The sequence below is a fragment of the Apium graveolens genome, chromosome 1, assembly GCF_009905375.1.
Source record: "Apium graveolens cultivar Ventura chromosome 1, ASM990537v1, whole genome shotgun sequence".
NCBI lineage: Eukaryota > Viridiplantae > Streptophyta > Magnoliopsida > Apiales > Apiaceae > Apium > Apium graveolens.
Window position 1 is genome coordinate 115,519,937 of NC_133647.1, and position 16,686 is coordinate 115,536,622.

General features: G+C 34.8%; 3 protein-coding genes across 8 annotated transcripts; 1 reads left to right on the forward strand and 2 right to left on the reverse strand.

Moving 5' to 3' along the window:
* The first annotated feature begins 2,585 nt into the window (after nt 1–2,585).
* Nucleotides 2,586–4,844, forward strand: LOC141666101 (pentatricopeptide repeat-containing protein At5g25630-like). 6 transcript variants are annotated; one of them, XR_012552177.1, is made up of 3 exons: nt 2,586–3,409; nt 3,478–3,594; nt 4,118–4,844. XR_012552177.1 is itself a non-coding variant. In XM_074472103.1 (2 exons), the coding sequence occupies exons 1-2, from the start codon at nt 2,647–2,649 to the stop codon at nt 4,216–4,218; spliced, it is 864 nt and encodes a 287-aa protein (XP_074328204.1). In that variant the 5' UTR covers nt 2,586–2,646; the 3' UTR covers nt 4,219–4,841. The 6 variants fall into 6 exon arrangements, 4 of the variants coding, with proteins under 4 accessions (XP_074328204.1, XP_074328195.1, XP_074328202.1 ...); XR_012552176.1 differs by lacking the exon at nt 4,118–4,844 and adding an exon at nt 3,721–3,782; XM_074472103.1 differs by lacking the exon at nt 3,478–3,594 and having other exon boundaries at nt 4,118–4,841.
* A 1,162-nt stretch (nt 4,845–6,006) lies between these two features.
* LOC141666114 (heat shock 70 kDa protein, mitochondrial) lies at nt 6,007–9,364 on the reverse strand. Its single transcript, XM_074472113.1, has 6 exons — nt 9,177–9,364; nt 8,443–8,519; nt 8,279–8,357; nt 7,636–8,202; nt 6,942–7,562; nt 6,007–6,833 (listed from the first exon to the last, which is right to left on the reverse strand). The coding sequence occupies exons 1-6, from the start codon at nt 9,237–9,239 to the stop codon at nt 6,207–6,209; spliced, it is 2,034 nt and encodes a 677-aa protein (XP_074328214.1). The 5' UTR covers nt 9,240–9,364; the 3' UTR covers nt 6,007–6,206.
* Nucleotides 9,365–10,523: 1,159 nt separating this feature from the next.
* Nucleotides 10,524–15,730, reverse strand: LOC141666119 (uncharacterized). Its single transcript, XM_074472120.1, has 4 exons — nt 14,357–15,730; nt 11,884–11,963; nt 11,183–11,447; nt 10,524–11,099 (listed from the first exon to the last, which is right to left on the reverse strand). The coding sequence occupies exons 1-4, from the start codon at nt 15,102–15,104 to the stop codon at nt 10,855–10,857; spliced, it is 1,338 nt and encodes a 445-aa protein (XP_074328221.1). The 5' UTR covers nt 15,105–15,730; the 3' UTR covers nt 10,524–10,854.
* Between the last annotated feature and the right edge of the window lie 956 nt (nt 15,731–16,686).

Below are 16,686 nucleotides of genomic sequence, written 5' to 3' on the forward strand. Positions count from 1 at the left end.
AAACACTTTAGAAATAATTCTCTCTCTTGATTTAATTTTCAAAAATTAAATCCTTTAATTAATAATATTAAGAACTTTTCTTAATTAATTTATAATCAATTAAATCTCATTTAATCAATTATTAAATTTGCCAATTAATTATTTATTTCATAAATAAATAATTATTATCCATTATTAATTAATTCCTCCACCATTAAATTATTCTCTTTTTATGGTGTGACCCTGTAGGTTCATATTATCCGGATAGTCGCGATATGCTGAGAAGTATCCCTCACGATGTAGAATAAATGTGATTAATTAATTAATCATATTTAATAAATTAGAGAATTTATATAAATAATGATAAAATAGTTTTATTATTATTTATTTCTACTACCGGCTTTCGAGGTTGGAATAAAATTAGGGTCTATAATAGTGTATTTATAGGCAAAATTTCCAGCTGAAATTTTCCCATAAATATTATTATTATTATCCCATTTATTATTCTTATTAATAATTAAAATACTTTTTAATCATTAATCCTTTTTCTAAACACTTTAGAAATAATTCTCTCTCTTGATTTGATTTCCAAAAATTAAATCCTTTAATTAATAATATTAAGAACTTTTCTTAATTAATTTATAATCAATTAAATCTCATTTAATCAATTATTAAATTTGCTAATTAATTATTTATTTCACAAATAAATAATTATTAGCCATTATTAATTAATTCCTCCACCATTAAATCATTCTCTTTTTATAGTGTGACCCTGTAGGTTCAATATTAAGTCGGTAGTAGAAATAAATAATAATAAAACTATTTTATCATTATTTATATAAATTCTCTAATTTATTAGATATGATTAATTAATTAATCGCATTTATTCTACATCGTGAGGGATACTTCTCAGCATATCGCGACTATCCGGATAATATGAATTCACTGCTTAGAATACCAAGAACCTATTCAGTGAATAGTTACCGTACAATAAACTCCTTCTACCCTACAATGTCCCGATTAAATACAAGGCATGGATCTCGTGTCAAGCCTATCTAATTCAATCACTTTGCTTACCATTTACTATGCGTAGTTCTATGCAAATTAGAAACTCCTTTCTAATTTCATTTACTCTGGCCAGAGATTCCTGAACTAGCATAAGTGGATCAGCCTTGAACATTCGCTTCCTTCACTGGAAGGGGTAGATCCTTTATTGATCATACACTATCTTCGTGTACAAATTTCTATACCCAGAAGAGCCCTAATAATTGTCCCTGGAGACTAAGAACTAAACCAAAGCATAGTTCAGTGTACACAAGATGACTATGATGACCTCAAGTCTAAGGATACTTGTACAACTATCACTATGTGAACAACTGCTGACACGTGAGTGAACTCCATCAGTTGTTCAGCTGTGCGAGTCATGTTCAGTGAACTTATTCTATAATAAGCACCTACATACTAGCTATAGTGTCACCACACAAATGTCTATGAGAACAGACATCCTTCATAATGAAGCAAGCATAGTATGTACCGATCTTTGCGGATTATTAATTACCAGTTAGTAATCCTATGACCAGGAACTATTTAAGTTTAGAGTTATCATCTTTTTAGGTCTCACTATTATGATCTCATCATAATCCATAAAAAGTTTTACTCTAAATTATGGTATATCTTATTTAAACAATTAAATAGATAGAGCCCGTAATAAAAACAAAACAAGTCTTTTATTAATATCGATGAAATCAAAACAGATTACACAAAAGTTATTCCTAAATCCTAATACATGATTGGACTTAGGACATATTCCTTTCACTCTTCACTGATCATTCGGGAGGTCTCTTCCATCCCATGTTTCTACATTTCATTCGTGATCTAGACAGATGCGGAGATAATGTTTGGGGTGCTGCAGTTCTTGCATATTTGTATAGGGAGTTATGCAAGACAAGCAAGAAGGACGTTGATGAGGTAGCTGGTTATCTGCTATTGTTACAGTTATGGGCGTGGGAGAGATTGCCCACTCTTGCTCCCATTCGCACCTCTTTTATCTTGTTTGATGCTCGTTTCTGGGAGGGTCAGGTTGCAGCTCCACGTGGACTGAGGTACTTAGCATTTATTAATTTATTTCTGTTTTAGAATCGTTTAAAAGGACTTTATATGTAACAGAACGGTTAGGGTTTAGGGTTATACTTTATTTTCATGTTAGATTAGAATTTTACACTTTTTAATGTTTTAGGGTTCATTAATCCCCAAATTGGGTTTTGAAGCGCTTAAATGAACTTGATATGATATGGAATGATTTAGCGTTTAAATGTAGTTGATATGATATTTAACTAGTTAGGGTTTATGGTTCATGGTTTAGGGTTTTTAAAAAAATATCTGACACGTATTTTAAGATGAATATAAAGTATAGTTCTATAAGTTTTTTTTTAAAAAAAAATCTGAATAAAAGTATAAACATTCTATTTTTATTAAAAATAAATTAAAAATGTGTCAGATACTCTCTCAAAAACGATAATAATTGGTGGGGACTGAGGGAGAGAGTATATTTTTTGTTTATTGATTTATGTTTGTAATATTAAGTATTCAGTTTAATTGATTACAACTTGAGATTAGAAGGGTAAAGCTGAAGCAAGTTCAGTAAGCGTCAAAATCGGTGTCGGAAAGATGATGAAAAAGAGGGCTTTCACTACTTCCGTTTGTTCAATCACTCCTTATGCTAATTTTATTTCACATTCTCACTTATCAACTAATCCCAATAATCCTATTCCCTTTAAACCCAAACCCCATTTTCCTTTTTCATTTAATCCACCCCCTGCCAAACTTCCACATTTACTCCTCGAGAAATCCAAGCTTGGTTTCGATGATGCTCTTGTTATGTTCGATCAAATGCTCCACTTGAAACCTCTGCCTAATGTTATTCACTTTAATCAGCTTTTAGCCGCCCTCGTTAAAATGAAACAACACTCTGTAGCAGTCTCTCTTTTTAGGAATATGTGCGCTACAAACATCCCTCTTGATATTTTTACCTTTAATACTGCCATTAATTGTTTTTGTCATTTGAATCGTGTGGATTATGCCTTTTCTTTGTTGCCTGCAATTATCAAGCGCGGTTTTCTTCCTGATGTGGTTACTTATACCACTCTCATTAGGGGCCTCATTTCCCAGGATAACCCTGTGGAGGCTCAAAACATATTCAACAAGCTCCTCAGATTCAATGACATTCAACCCAATGTTGTCACCTATACCACTATTATTGACGGCCTCTGCAAGAGAGGTCATCCTTCTGTGGCTGTTAAGTTGTTCAGGTATATGGAAAAGAAAGGTTGCAAGCCTAATGCAGTAACTTATAACACAATCATTGACTGTTTACGTAAATGTAGATTAGTCGATCAAGCATTGGGTCTTCTCCGTGAAATGACTCGGAAAGGTATACTGCCAAATCTTATGACTTATAGCTCTTTAATCCAAGGCCTGTTTGACTTTAATCGATGGCAGGATATCAATGGATTGTTAAGAGAGATGGATATTAGTAACATTTCTCCTGATGTGCATACTTTTAGTATATTAGTTGATGCATATGGGAAAGAAGGAATGATTAAAGATGCAGAATATGTAAGAACATGATCTTATTTTTGCTTTGCACAAGTTCTTGCTATAGTTACTTCTTTGCGTAAACTGTTCTTGCTGTAGTTGCTTCGAGAAGTAATTATTCACAATTGTTAAATTTTTAAATTGTAGTTCATGTAGATGTCTTGCTTTGCCTTGACTTCTCAGCAAATACATTTACCACCTTCATGATATTGGATTGCTGAATTCAAAATTGCCCTGGATTTCTTGTTGAAGTTGCTTAGATTTCATTTGTTTAATTTAATGACGCATGCTTCCTTGCTTTTATTGTTGCATAAGAGCACGAACAACATTCTGCTTTTGTTCTTTGCAGCCAGCAGGTACGAATTTTTGTCCTATCAGATTATAGAATTATGTGACAATGGCATATATTTTACTTGAATCTTGATAGTGAAAGGGTTCCATGCTTCCACCTTTACTTGAAAATGAAGATTCTACTTCTACGCGCATTAGTTAAAAATTTACAAAAGATAAAATAAATTATCATATATTTGTGTCATGTTTACAGCATCTTTTTTCCATAGTAGCATACCCACCTTGTCTCTCCGACAAGGTTCGAGCTCTCGACATCCGGTGAAGGAAGCAAGGGAGGTACCACCACTCACTTAATATATAGCAGGATGCAGAGTAGCAGTGCACATATATTTATATACTGCAAGCATATGCAGAATCATGTAGCCCCTGTTTGATTAAAACAGAAAGAGAGGCTCATTCAGTAAACATTAATTAAAATGCCATCTTGTAGTCCTAGAAATGATAGGGCCAATTCCTCGCTTTCTGAGTTTGATCAACCATAGTGTAAACATACTTTTGCCTAGATGTTACTCAAAATACCCTATGTGGCCGAACAACATGTCCCTCCAGGTACGTGGCATTCGGTTATTATGTACATTCTGTACCCCTTGTGCTGGACATGTGGATAGTGAAATCTAGCGCTTTCTTTAACCAGCATACAGCGGAGTAGCCTAATTGTCATAATCGTGCATGATGATTTCAACAAGAAAAGCAATGGCAAGCAAGAAATTATGGACTCGAGGGAAGATACAAACTTGTTAAATCTTACCTCACAAATTGTCAAGGACTAAATATCCATAACTGACTAGTTTCTTTGTCCCAGGTGCCCTGTAGTTGCACACTTGCGCTACCACGGCATCAACTGGTTTTGCATCTTAAATTTAAGCAAGAAATGGAATATACTATTAACTCGGCCCAAAAAAGGAAAAAGAATTAATATGTCATTTCAGTCACTGAGGAAATTTGTTACTCTTATTATCTTCTCCACTAAATTTAAGATAAGTATACAGGAATTCAAAGCAGCAACTCCGTCAAAATGACTCGTCGTCTGTCACACAGTCTAAGGTGTTGAATTGAGGAATAGACAGATGTTACAAAATATCAACCACCCGTGAACAAAGCACTGAGAAACTGAACTGAAATAACTCAAAACTAATCCAAACAAATCTTCAACTAAATGTGAGAAGCAAGAATTGGTAACAAGTAACAGGGCTAAGCAAAAAACCAAATTAAAACCGAAACCGAACTGACACCGGAAAAATTCGGAGAAAACTGATCTGAAACCGAAACCGAAAAATAATAAAACCAAACTGATTTAGATGGTTGGGTTCCGGTTTTACATCCCAACCGATTTAGATGGTTGAGACTTGTGGTTTCAGTTGCAGGCCTAGTTAATTTCTTGATGGAAGTGTGTTTGTTCTAGTTGGCTTCTCTGTCCTGTGTGTTTGTTCTAGTTGGCTTTCTCTGTCCTGTATCTAGCAATGACTGTCCATCAACAATTAACAGGTGAATCACTTCCAACCTGGCATGGCAATTAACCAAGATACAAGTGCGTTCTGGGCCTTTTGAAATCAAACCTTATATTGGACCTCGCACCCAGGCATGACAGCACTCTACAACATCATAACAGAGTTTCATTACTAAAACTCATATTGAAAAAGAAAACCATAATTAAGAAAATCTTGTTTGTATATTATTTTTCAATTAAAAAATTGTCAATTTTGTAACCAAAACCGAGCCAATTATATCAAACTAAAATTTTTAAAACAAATCCGAATCCGAATACAAACCGGCGGTTAATTTTAAAAACCGAAAATACACCGTTGCAATTCCGGTTTTATCCCGAAACTGAGCAAACCGGTCCATACTCTCCCCTGACAAGTACCCTCGATGCCCTTTTATATTTTCACACAGGGCAACCCCTAGAATTAAGTCAACCGAGTAAATAATAGCGTATACAACGTTATTTTAATATCTTGTCCAGATTCAACAGTATTACCAACATCTGGGAATGCTAGCATTCAGGATGCACATTACAAAATATTGGTAGACTCAACAGTAGATTAATTCTTTTACTAAGACCTCTCCTACCAATACTTGATATAATGTGCAAACATTTAAACAAAATTAAGTTATCGGTGGCAATGTTTGTTTACTTCTCCAAGCAGCACCTGGCCTTATCAAATAGGGAGGAGACTAATAATAATATTCCGAGATTTAGATACAAAAACTCCTAAAAACCTTGCCACTAAACAAGTGGCTAACAGCAAAAAACTAAATTAGTTTTGCCAGTGTTCAACAATCTATTTCTTCACTTCTTCATACTCTGCCTCTGGAGGTTGATCACCACCTTGCGAACCTCCCGAGCTGGAACCACCAGCTGAACCGCCGCCGCTCATGTGTTCTCCAATCTTAGAAACAGCCTTGTTTGCAGCATCAATCTTGGACTTTATCTCCTCAACACTGTCACCTCCTGATGCCTTTCTTAAATCAGCAACTGCAGCCTCAATTTCTGAGGCAACTTCTGCGGGAATCTTGTCTTTGTACTCATTCAGGCTCTTCTCCACACTGTAGGCAGTTGTATCAGCTGTGTTCCTGGCATCAATAAGAGCCTTCCTTTCTTGATCTTTCTGGGCATGCATCTCAGCTTCCCTAACCATCTTCTCAATCTCATCATCGGAAAGACCTCCGGATGACCGAATAGTTATCTGTTGTTCTTTACCGGTGGTCTTATCCTTGGCAGAGACGGTAACAATACCATTGGCATCAATGTCAAATGTGACCTCAATTTGTGGCATACCTCTAGGAGCTGGAGGAATACCAACAAGGTCAAACTCTCCCAGCATTTTGTTGTCTGATGCCATCTCACGCTCTCCTTGTAGCACCTTAATACCAACTTGAGTTTGGTTGTCAGCAGCAGTAGAGAACGTCTGAAGCAAGATTTTAAAGTTAGCAACATAATTGTTAAGATACCAAAACTGATGCACAGAAGAGAAAAGCTATCCAGAATAAATTAAGGCAAGCAATTGGGTGGATACCTGGCTTTTCTTTGTTGGGATAGTTGTGTTCCTCGTGATCAATTTCGTAAAAATACCACCAAGTGTCTCAATACCAAGTGATAAAGGAGTAACATCTAGTAAAAGCAACTCCTTGACATCACCACGGAGTATACCACCCTGGATGGCAGCTCCCATAGCAACTGCCTCATCAGGATTTACACCCTTGCTTGGGCTTTTACCAAAAATTTCAGAAACTATCTCTTGCACCTTTGGAACTCTGGTCATCCCTCCCACAAGTAGGACCTCGTCCACCTCCTTGGTTGATATGCCAGCATCTTTTAGACAGTTCTTGCATGGGGCCCTAGTCCTTTCAATCAAAGAATTAACCAAAGCCTCAAATTTAGATCTGGTCAGGGTAATATTTAAATGCTTTGCACCAGACTGGTCAGCAGTGATGAAGGGAAGATTGATTTCAGTCTGCGAGGTCGACGAAAGTTCAATCTTAGCTTTCTCAGCTGCTTCACGGAGTCGCTGCAGAGCAAGTTTATCTTTTGAAAGGTCAATGCTGTCGGTCCTCTTGAACTCGCTCACAAGGAAATCCAATAGAGTATTATCAAAGTCTTCCCCACCCAAGAATGTGTCCCCATTTGTTGATTTCACCTACATGAACAATAATTTAGCAAACATATTGAATTAAAAAAAAACTTTCATACTTATGACAAATGTTTCATACCTCAAAGACACCATTTGATATCTCCAAGATAGAAACATCAAATGTACCACCACCAAGGTCAAAAACAGCAATTAAACCCTCCTTGTTGTTCATCCCATAAGAAAGTGCAGCTGCAGTAGGTTCATTAATAATTCTCTGGACATCAAGGCCAGCAATACGCCCAGCATCCTTTGTGGCTTGTCTCTGTGCGTCATTGAAGTAAGCTGGAACGGTTACGACAGCACTATGTACAGTCTTTCCAAGATATGCCTCTGCAGTTTCCTTCATCTTGGTCAACACAAAAGCACCAATCTGGCTAGGTGAATATTGTTGACCATTGGCCTCAACCCAGGCATCTCCATTAGGAGCCTTAACAATCTTATATGGAACCATCTTCATTTCTTTCTGTGTTTGTTGATCATCAAATCGCCTTCCTATCAAACGCTTGGTCCCGAAAACTGTGTTTGTGGGGTTGGTCACTGCTTGACGCTTGGCTGGTGTACCAACCAAGAGCTCTCCCTTGTTGTTAAAGGCTACAACTGATGGAGTTGTACGAGATCCTTCAGCATTTTCAATAACTTTTGCAGCCTGAAAAGATGTTACATTGTGAGCCCGCATACACCTTCCAGCAAAGGTACAATTTTTATAACAAACAACATTTTACCTTGCCCTCCATGACGGAAACACATGAATTAGTTGTACCCAAGTCGATTCCAATAACATCATTACCAGAAGGTTTCGTGCTACAAAAGTAAAATATAAATCAACAATCCTAAAAGAGATAACACAAAGAAAACATAAAACCTATATTCAGGTAAACTTAGGTACCTGAATGGTCTGGCAAGACTCGCCCATTTATTGCTCATATGTGAAGAAGCCCATGAAGTCTTGGCATTTTCAGCCAACTGCAACCAAAAAAAATATCACACACACACTTTCAGCTGACGCAAGAAACGATTATACATGTTTAGTATCAACTACAGGACATGTGTCTACACCTTTATATTATCAAAGCAGCATAATCAATACACACACTAAAAATCTTCCGCCCAACACAAAACACACTACTAACTGTACCATGTCAAAAAGAAAAAGATTCCAACTTGCTGAATAAATTTTTCAAAGAACAGCATACCAGGCTACAACCACACTCAAAGAAAAACTCACAACACATAATTGATAATATTCGATTATCAAACAACCCATCATTCTATCAAAGCCTTAAATATAATCCTAATCTAATTACAACACCACAAATACACAAGGCCATATAAAATGAACAATCATCTTTTCGAGATACAATCAATTAACAACTATCACCAAGTTCACAACTTTCTCAATTAACTATAAACCTCCAACAATCAAAAAACTACCATACACACAAATTCACAAACAATTCATAAAAAATTACAAAAGATCAAGATTTAAATCAAATATCCAAAACCAAACAAATCAAACACCTTAATCGACCAAATAATCACAAACCCAATAACAAATCAACAAATCAAACACCTTTATAGATACAAAACAAACTTAAATATGTAAGTATATAAAGATCTTACAGATTGAAAAGCAGAAGAAACTTGGCGTCGACGAATAGATCTGAGCAACATACTTGTAGCCATCTCACCCGATCCGATTACACGCGAAAGCTAGGGATTTAAGTGTGTCTGTGTGTGTACAGGTGTGTTTCTATATATGTGGTGGAGTTAGGGTTTAGGGTTTATGATGATAAAAATGAAGTGGATGCGGCGTTTGTGATTAATATACATACTTGATCAACCCTTCTAGAATTATCTAGGTCTTTCGGACCCTTTTTCTTTTCTTTCTAATTTTCCTCCTAATTTTATTTATTTAAACTTTTTAATATCAAAAGTAATTATTTCAACGAATTTTCTAGTGTATGCCCGAAGGATGAGTTGTCAAAATTTTATTGATGTGGAGCTTATTAATAATAATGGAACCCGTGCATGCACAAAAATCTCCACCAATAAAATTTTGACAACTCATCAAATACGGATTCTTAACATGTGCCATTGAGCACACACTTGAAAAACCGTTATTTCAATCACGCAAGTTTAAATCTTTGTTAGCTTAAGTTATTTTGAAAAATATCTAGTTTATGTTTACTAGTTTGGCTTTTTGTAGCCGTGAATTTTTTTTATACATTTTTTCCCCAATATTTATTTATTTTTTCAATATCTTTCATTTTCAAAATACCTAATTTAATTTAATAATAATTTTATAACTTAAATTAAAGAAAAATATAAGGTGTTTACTAATTCAAAACTTCGTGCTAACTTGCCAGGAATACTTACGTGCTCAAATTTATGACTTAATTAAAAACATAAACAAATAATGCAGTAATTTTTCTTAGTAACAGAGTCATTATACGGAATAACGGATACAGTTTATTAAATAAAAATATAGAGGAAAAAAATTAAAATTAATATCGGCTATAAGAAAATTTAGGGGTTTTTTTTAGTTAATTAATTGTACAAATACAAGTGCGTGACAAGAGTTTCGCCACTTTAACAAATCTTTGTCGACAAATTTAGGTATTTTCGATCTAATAAATTATTGCAAAATCAAATTAAAGTTTTGGATTAATATTAATTTTCCCAAGATAAAACGAAGAAATTATATTATAGTCTCGATTTAAACTAGGATATTTACAAATTTACCATTTTCTCTAAAATGCAACTTTGTTTTTACAATACAAAAAAACGCAACTTTTTTTTACAATACAAAAATACATCTGCGAATATATGTCAAACAGACACAACGAATATAGACCACCAGAGAGTGTTTCCTTTTTTGTTAAATTTTTATAATTTAATCATTCAGATCGTGAAGAATAAGAGAAACAAGAACAAGGACTTGACAAAAAAAAGGGAGAACCACTTGCATTGCATCCCAACCCAACTACGATCAGATAAAAAATAGGTAGCTCTCACTATATGGTGGAGCTCCTCGGATCGTTTAACAAAACAAATGTCATCACAAGACTGTATTTCGACCAAGCAAACAGATTCCCAAATAACTTCAACTATGGTTTTCCTTACCTTTTGCAAGAAAACTCAACAATTACACAATTTTGAGGAATAGATTATATAAATCATAAACAACTGATGACATTTATTGTATGAGTCTGTGACACATTCATAATGGAGAAAACTAGGACATCTAAGCCTTACAAGTTCATGAAACTTGTGTCGTTACTCCATCGGCTTGCCTTCTTCAAATCCGAAGATAACCTGCTCTTTCGCTTTTCCTGCTAAACCTTCGATTAAAAGACCAACTTCTTTTCAAGTCTCCCCTTCTACGCCAAGCATCAAAACGTGTATAAAGGGCAGAAAACAGAAAGCAAAGCAGTACTAGCACCAACATTGCCACACACAGAAGCATAACATTTCGAAACCCTTTCATTAGCTTTGGATCTTTTTGTCCTGTCCATGGAACTCCTCCCACGTTCATTCCGAATACTGTCAAAATAAACAAGAAAAAACACGTCTTAGAAAACAGCAATGCATGGAAATATAATTACATTTTGTGGAAAGATATTAACCTCCTGTGATTAGAGATAAAGGAAGGAATATGATTGATAGAAACGAGAGGTAGTATAGTTTTCTGTTGATTTGCTCGGCTTGCCAGCTATCAAGACCAGCCTGCACGGCTGTGACCCGATTAGCTATAAATCCAACATTCTCCTTCAATCTTTTGAATCTCCCAGTCAACTCTTCAAGAGAATTGATGTCTTCACTAGCAAACCAAACCTTCAAAGAACACTTCTCTTTGACTCGTGGAAATACTTGTTCTCCATGCGCAAGCACCTGCAATCAGATATCAACTATATTAAACCCACACATATGTCTGCATTTAACAAGCAAAGCTACTAATCTGTAGATTCTTTCACAAACTCACCCCTGTAAATTCTGTTTTATTGCAAATGTCCTAATTCAAAAGTCAGGAGAAAAGGCTTAACAAAGCGTAATCCTTGAGAAAATACCAGATTTTCGAGGTTTGATAAATTATGAATCTCTTTGAGATTAAAAATACTAAATGACATTTCTCTCACAAAGGGAACCTCTTGGGGATATGTTGGTGCAAAAATTTCCTTAAAAGCAAATTTATTCGCCTAAAAGACAGACCTCTAACAGAATTGCTCTAATTTTTTATGCTGTTGTCAGTTAAGATTCAACCAATGCTTCAAAAAGTAATTCCCAGTTAGAGTTCCAAATGGCCTGGGTTATGAGCCTGGGATATTACCTGCAGCAGGCGCTGCAAGTCCAGATGCATTTTGGGGAACCTTCTATCATCTAACATTTGCTTCTTCAAAGCAAACCCTCCTGCAACCATATGCAATATCATGGTCTGAATCAGCCTACAAATACATAACTATTGCAAATACATAGATACGGGTTCCTGGATTCAATCACATTGATAAGATATGACATAACTGAAACAGCCTATAATGCATTCTATTTTAGACCCAAAATCATGTAAATATTTTCATACTTAATACAATAGACATATTTTGCATAGTACTACAGTAATTGGTTCAGCTTATCAGAAATTAGTCAATTACAAGACACTGAAATCTATTTTTCATTAATATGATTCCATCCGAAACAAAAGGGTAATAATGAACAATACCAATTTATATCTTCATGACACAAGCTTCTGCGAATTTGAGCTAGTGTGTGTATCAATTTGTATCAAATTTAAATGTAATGTAATGCTTCTGTATGGGTATCTAATATATGCGAAAGGGCAAATAGAATCACCCTCTTACAAAAACTAGATAAGATGAAGTTAAAGCCCAGAAGCTAATATGACACAGAGGCAAGTAAAAAGCGAGTGAATCTTCAAAGAACTAGATCATCTTTCTTTTTGGGTAAATATGTAACTAGATTCTATAATATGGCATGCAAGTGGAATGCTCGAAGTACAGGGCGACGGCAATATCTCAAGTGAAACATGTCCAGGCTCTACACTAATACAAAAAGGTCACACTGTAACCAAAGATATCCTCAGAAAATATGAAGGAATACAGTAATGGCGGCATGATGGCATGGAGATGCCAAGTTCACTTCTAGAAAAATAATTTAACACTTTGCCCCCAGAACTAATCATACTAAATACTTTTTAGACAACTTTATGTCAAATGAAAGGATAATGAGATCATTTTCCGAAATCAGTTATTGATTTCTTAAAAAAAACAGAAAATTTTACTAGCAGTGACAGCATTGTAGTGTAGACTTACTTATATAGTTCTAAAGTACATTATAGATACTGCAATTGCATCATAGAATATACGAGGGAACTCAACCCGTCTTTCCATTTCTTAGATGCATCATGCTCCTTTTATATCAATTTGTTCAAATCCTTGAAGACGTAGTCTTCAAATATAACAACAAAGGCATTTTTTATACTTGGGAATAATGAATAATCCCTTGGTTATAATTTAAGATCAAATATACTCTTATTCAAGTACACCTTTCAAATTCCAAAAGGACACTACATATGAGTCATGATGATGAATAGATTCAAACTACAGTCAGGAACTTTGAGCTATTTTTTTAGTAACTTTGAGTTGTTGTTTTTGCTATATTAACTTTGAGCTATTTGATCACCTAAATCTGAGCGCGATAAAATAGCTTAAGTGGTTAAGGGCTTATCTCTTCTCGTCCCAGGTTCTGGTCTAAATTCCCGCTCACCATTCGATTCCCGCTCACCATTCGATTCTCGCTCACCCCCGAGATTTGTTAGAACAGATACTCAATTGTAAGGCATATAAGCCAAATTAGTCAAATAAGAATTAAAAAATCTATGTTTTACTTTAAAACGATGAGAAAAAGGATGCATCCTTTTCTGTGTAAAACAGAGTAATTACTTGTATATCATTTACATGATTATTAACTAAAACATTTTCACATTACCCTCTTGCAACACAAGCATGACAACTATTTTATGGTAAATTCTGTTCTTGTCAGCCAAACTTCATTTGTAGAAGAGCCACCAGTAATTAATAAACAGATAACTACAACGTATTTTATAACCATAGTTTTTATCTCACAATCACTTTCCCAATAACAGAAAACCTGCTTCTAGGGTAAAAGTTCGATAAATTTAGCATATAAGTACCTCATTTCTCTATGCTAAACAAATAATCTAACAAACAAACAAATTTACGATCTCAGCATGCCATAGAGATTACACATCTTTAGTATAGTTAAAAGATAACACTGAAATATATTGAGATTTGAGAATATGCATCAAAACACAATGTACTGATATGTTGTACGACCCTTATAATATTGCAGCAAACACATATCTCAAATCTGCAGAAGCAAGGACAAGCATTTTCTACAATGGAGTGATGAAAATTAAACTAGCATTTTCTTTTATCCTAATGCATTAATAAAACACAAGTATCAACAAATAAAGCCAAGGGCCACGACTACCAGAGAAGTTGGATATAAGACGCTTACTCCACAATAAAATTCGACATGAACACAAAATTTAGTGTATTTTGATGGGTAACACTATAAATGGAACTCAAACCATTAAAAACATATGTAAAATGCTAGACATACAATTCTGACTTCTGCTTTCCCTTTCAACTGGAAATACATCAATCCGCATAATCAGTAATTTAAAATGACAATCCAACTAGTCCACTTAACAACATACCATGCTGAGTTTTGTGAAAGAAAAGCATAAATTACGACCTCCATACCTCTATCCAAATCAAGCTCCACTGAATCAAGGTCCATCTCAAATTTAGTCACGACATCTTGAAGGTGATCCACATGTGTGTCAATGATGTGAACCACAAGGTTCGAGACGGATTTAGGCACAGGATTATCAGCTTCCTCAGAATGATTCATTCTCAACAAAAAATCAAGAACATGCTCCTCAATCACAGTCCCACCTCTGTCCTTATGCTCACCACTAGGACTCTCCACTCTAGGAATCTCTGAAAGAAGAGACTGACCTACAGGTGAAAACCCCAATCTTGGAACTCGACCCAAAGATACAGTGATCACAGAATTCTCGGTAACCCTTGCTGCAATTCTGAATGTAAATTTGCTAGAGGCAGGACCTGGAGAGTTTACTCTAAATACCAGTGCACCATCAACATGACCACAAAAGGGTCCAGTACTAACTAGTGAAAGTATATCTTGAAGCTTTAACGGAGGACAAAGTGCATCAATCAGATACTGCGCCGATTGCGATAGTTTCTGATTTCCTTTAGGAAGTTCTACATGGTACCAACAAAACTCTTTGCCGCTCCCCTCTTGAAGATCCCATTCCTTATTATAGTAATTCCCTAACCCATCAAATATATACGCCTTTAACCTAACTGCACCTGGAAAACGTGTTCGATAACGATGAGGTTCATTCATAACACCCAACATGTGTTCCCCATTCAATGTGTCCAACTCCTCACCTTCCCTCTCAACATCCAGTTCTCTGGGTGCCATAATCTCTATCGTCTATCTTTCATCAATCACGGCAGTTTAAACCGAAACAAAATATCCAACAAACTGCACCTAGTAATCCACCACTTAACTCAATGATCTCAAACCATACACACAGATAAAGATCTCAAGTCAAACCCTCACACAACACAAATGAGCTAAAATTTACAGAAGCCTCGCATTAATTTAATTTCTCAACACTTCAAAAAATGATTCACACCCAAATAGAGATCATCAAGAATTTAACAATCACCAATTCAATAACACTTAAACAACAACCAAAACTAATCATTTTAAACCCCTTCTCACTTATTCAGCAAACAAACTAAAAATCAATTAAAGATACAAACTTTATTAGCCAAGAATCAAAACCCAGGTTGAAATGATTACCTCAATAAAAAATATGATAAACCCAGTTGAGTAAAAGCAAAACCCACCAAGAAAATCTAAAAAAAAACAGATATAATGGCCAGAAAGATGTAGAATTTTATCAAGAAATATAGATACAAAAATACATGTGTTATATGGAGAAACAGAGATAATGTTAAGTGAAAATATAATAGTCCTACAAGAAAGAGGAGATCGCTTCAACGTGCAGTGAAGTTACTCGGAAGTTTCCTTGTTTGTTTTATAAAATAGACAAGTGCATCAACTTCAGTTAGGTGTTGGTCTGAATAGTTTTTTATTTTTTTGGACAATTTTTTTTAACTGATTCGAAGTTGTATAACTAAAATTTAGGTGGTGATTTTATTATTATTTTGAATTTTTTGAATACAAATAAAAAATGTTTAAGAGAAACTAACAGGTGTAAATATTTTTTTATAATTAGAAAAGACACTTGTTTTTAGATATGATAATTATAATCATCATTATTTCGACAATTATGATATAGAAACAAATAAGTTCAAGTTGTTGGGTCATCTGTTAGTAATTGAGTTTAAAGTTGGGATGGGAAACTTGAAAACAAAAGTGTCAAAGAAATATTGTTGAAAACGGTTTCACAAGTAATTTTGAACTATGCATTGAGATACGTAAAAGATATGAAGAAGATGATGGCAAATTCTGGGGAAGATCATCTTCCAAAGGAAAAGATATACATTGGATGTACGGTGTAGCATATGTAACTTGAAAGTTGAAAATGCGCAGAGGAACTGAGTTTTAAATATGTGCATTACTATAACGTGATTTTATTGGGCATCTGCAGATACTAAAAGCGTGATCCACGTCTTTAACACCGCTTCCCGAGCATCTGCAACAAAAACATTATTATTGTTGTAAATTGATTGTAATTTTCAAACATTAAATAAGAAGGCTAGGTATAGACTTGGAAATATTTGCATTGCATTAAATTCCATGTTACTTGTTTTGGCTATAAATAGCCTTCTTCAGAATGATGGAAAACACACTCAAGCAGCTTTCATCTCTCTAATCTGCTCTCTTTCTCCATTTCTGCTATATTTACTTTTACAGAGGTTCGATATAATACTGTTATAGCTAGTATTTTACAACACGTTATTAGCACGAAACTCTGCCGAAACTGAGAAAATATAATTTTAATTTAAATATGCATATATATAAATAGACG

Excerpts from the sequence above, each read along its gene's own strand:
- LOC141666101 (XM_074472094.1), top strand. The coding sequence starts at position 2,647 with ATGATGAAAAAGAGGGCTTTCACTACTTCCGTTTGTTCAATCACTCCT. Across the intron at positions 3,595-4,117 it reads TGATTAAAGATGCAGAATAT|CATCTTTTTTCCATAGTAGC; the intron begins GTAAGAACATGA and ends TCATGTTTACAG.
- LOC141666114 (XM_074472113.1), bottom strand. The coding sequence starts at position 9,239 with ATGGCTACAAGTATGTTGCTCAGATCTATTCGTCGACGCCAAGTTTCT. Across the intron at positions 8,520-9,176 it reads TTTCTTCTGCTTTTCAATCT|TTGGCTGAAAATGCCAAGAC; the intron begins GTAAGATCTTTA and ends TTTTGGTTGCAG. Across the intron at positions 8,358-8,442 it reads AGTCTTGCCAGACCATTCAG|CACGAAACCTTCTGGTAATG; the intron begins GTACCTAAGTTT and ends TTACTTTTGTAG.
- LOC141666119 (XM_074472120.1), bottom strand. The coding sequence starts at position 15,104 with ATGGCACCCAGAGAACTGGATGTTGAGAGGGAAGGTGAGGAGTTGGAC. Across the intron at positions 11,964-14,356 it reads GGAGCTTGATTTGGATAGAG|GAGGGTTTGCTTTGAAGAAG; the intron begins GTATGGAGGTCG and ends ATATGGTTGCAG. Across the intron at positions 11,448-11,883 it reads ACTTGCAGCGCCTGCTGCAG|GTGCTTGCGCATGGAGAACA; the intron begins GTAATATCCCAG and ends ATCTGATTGCAG.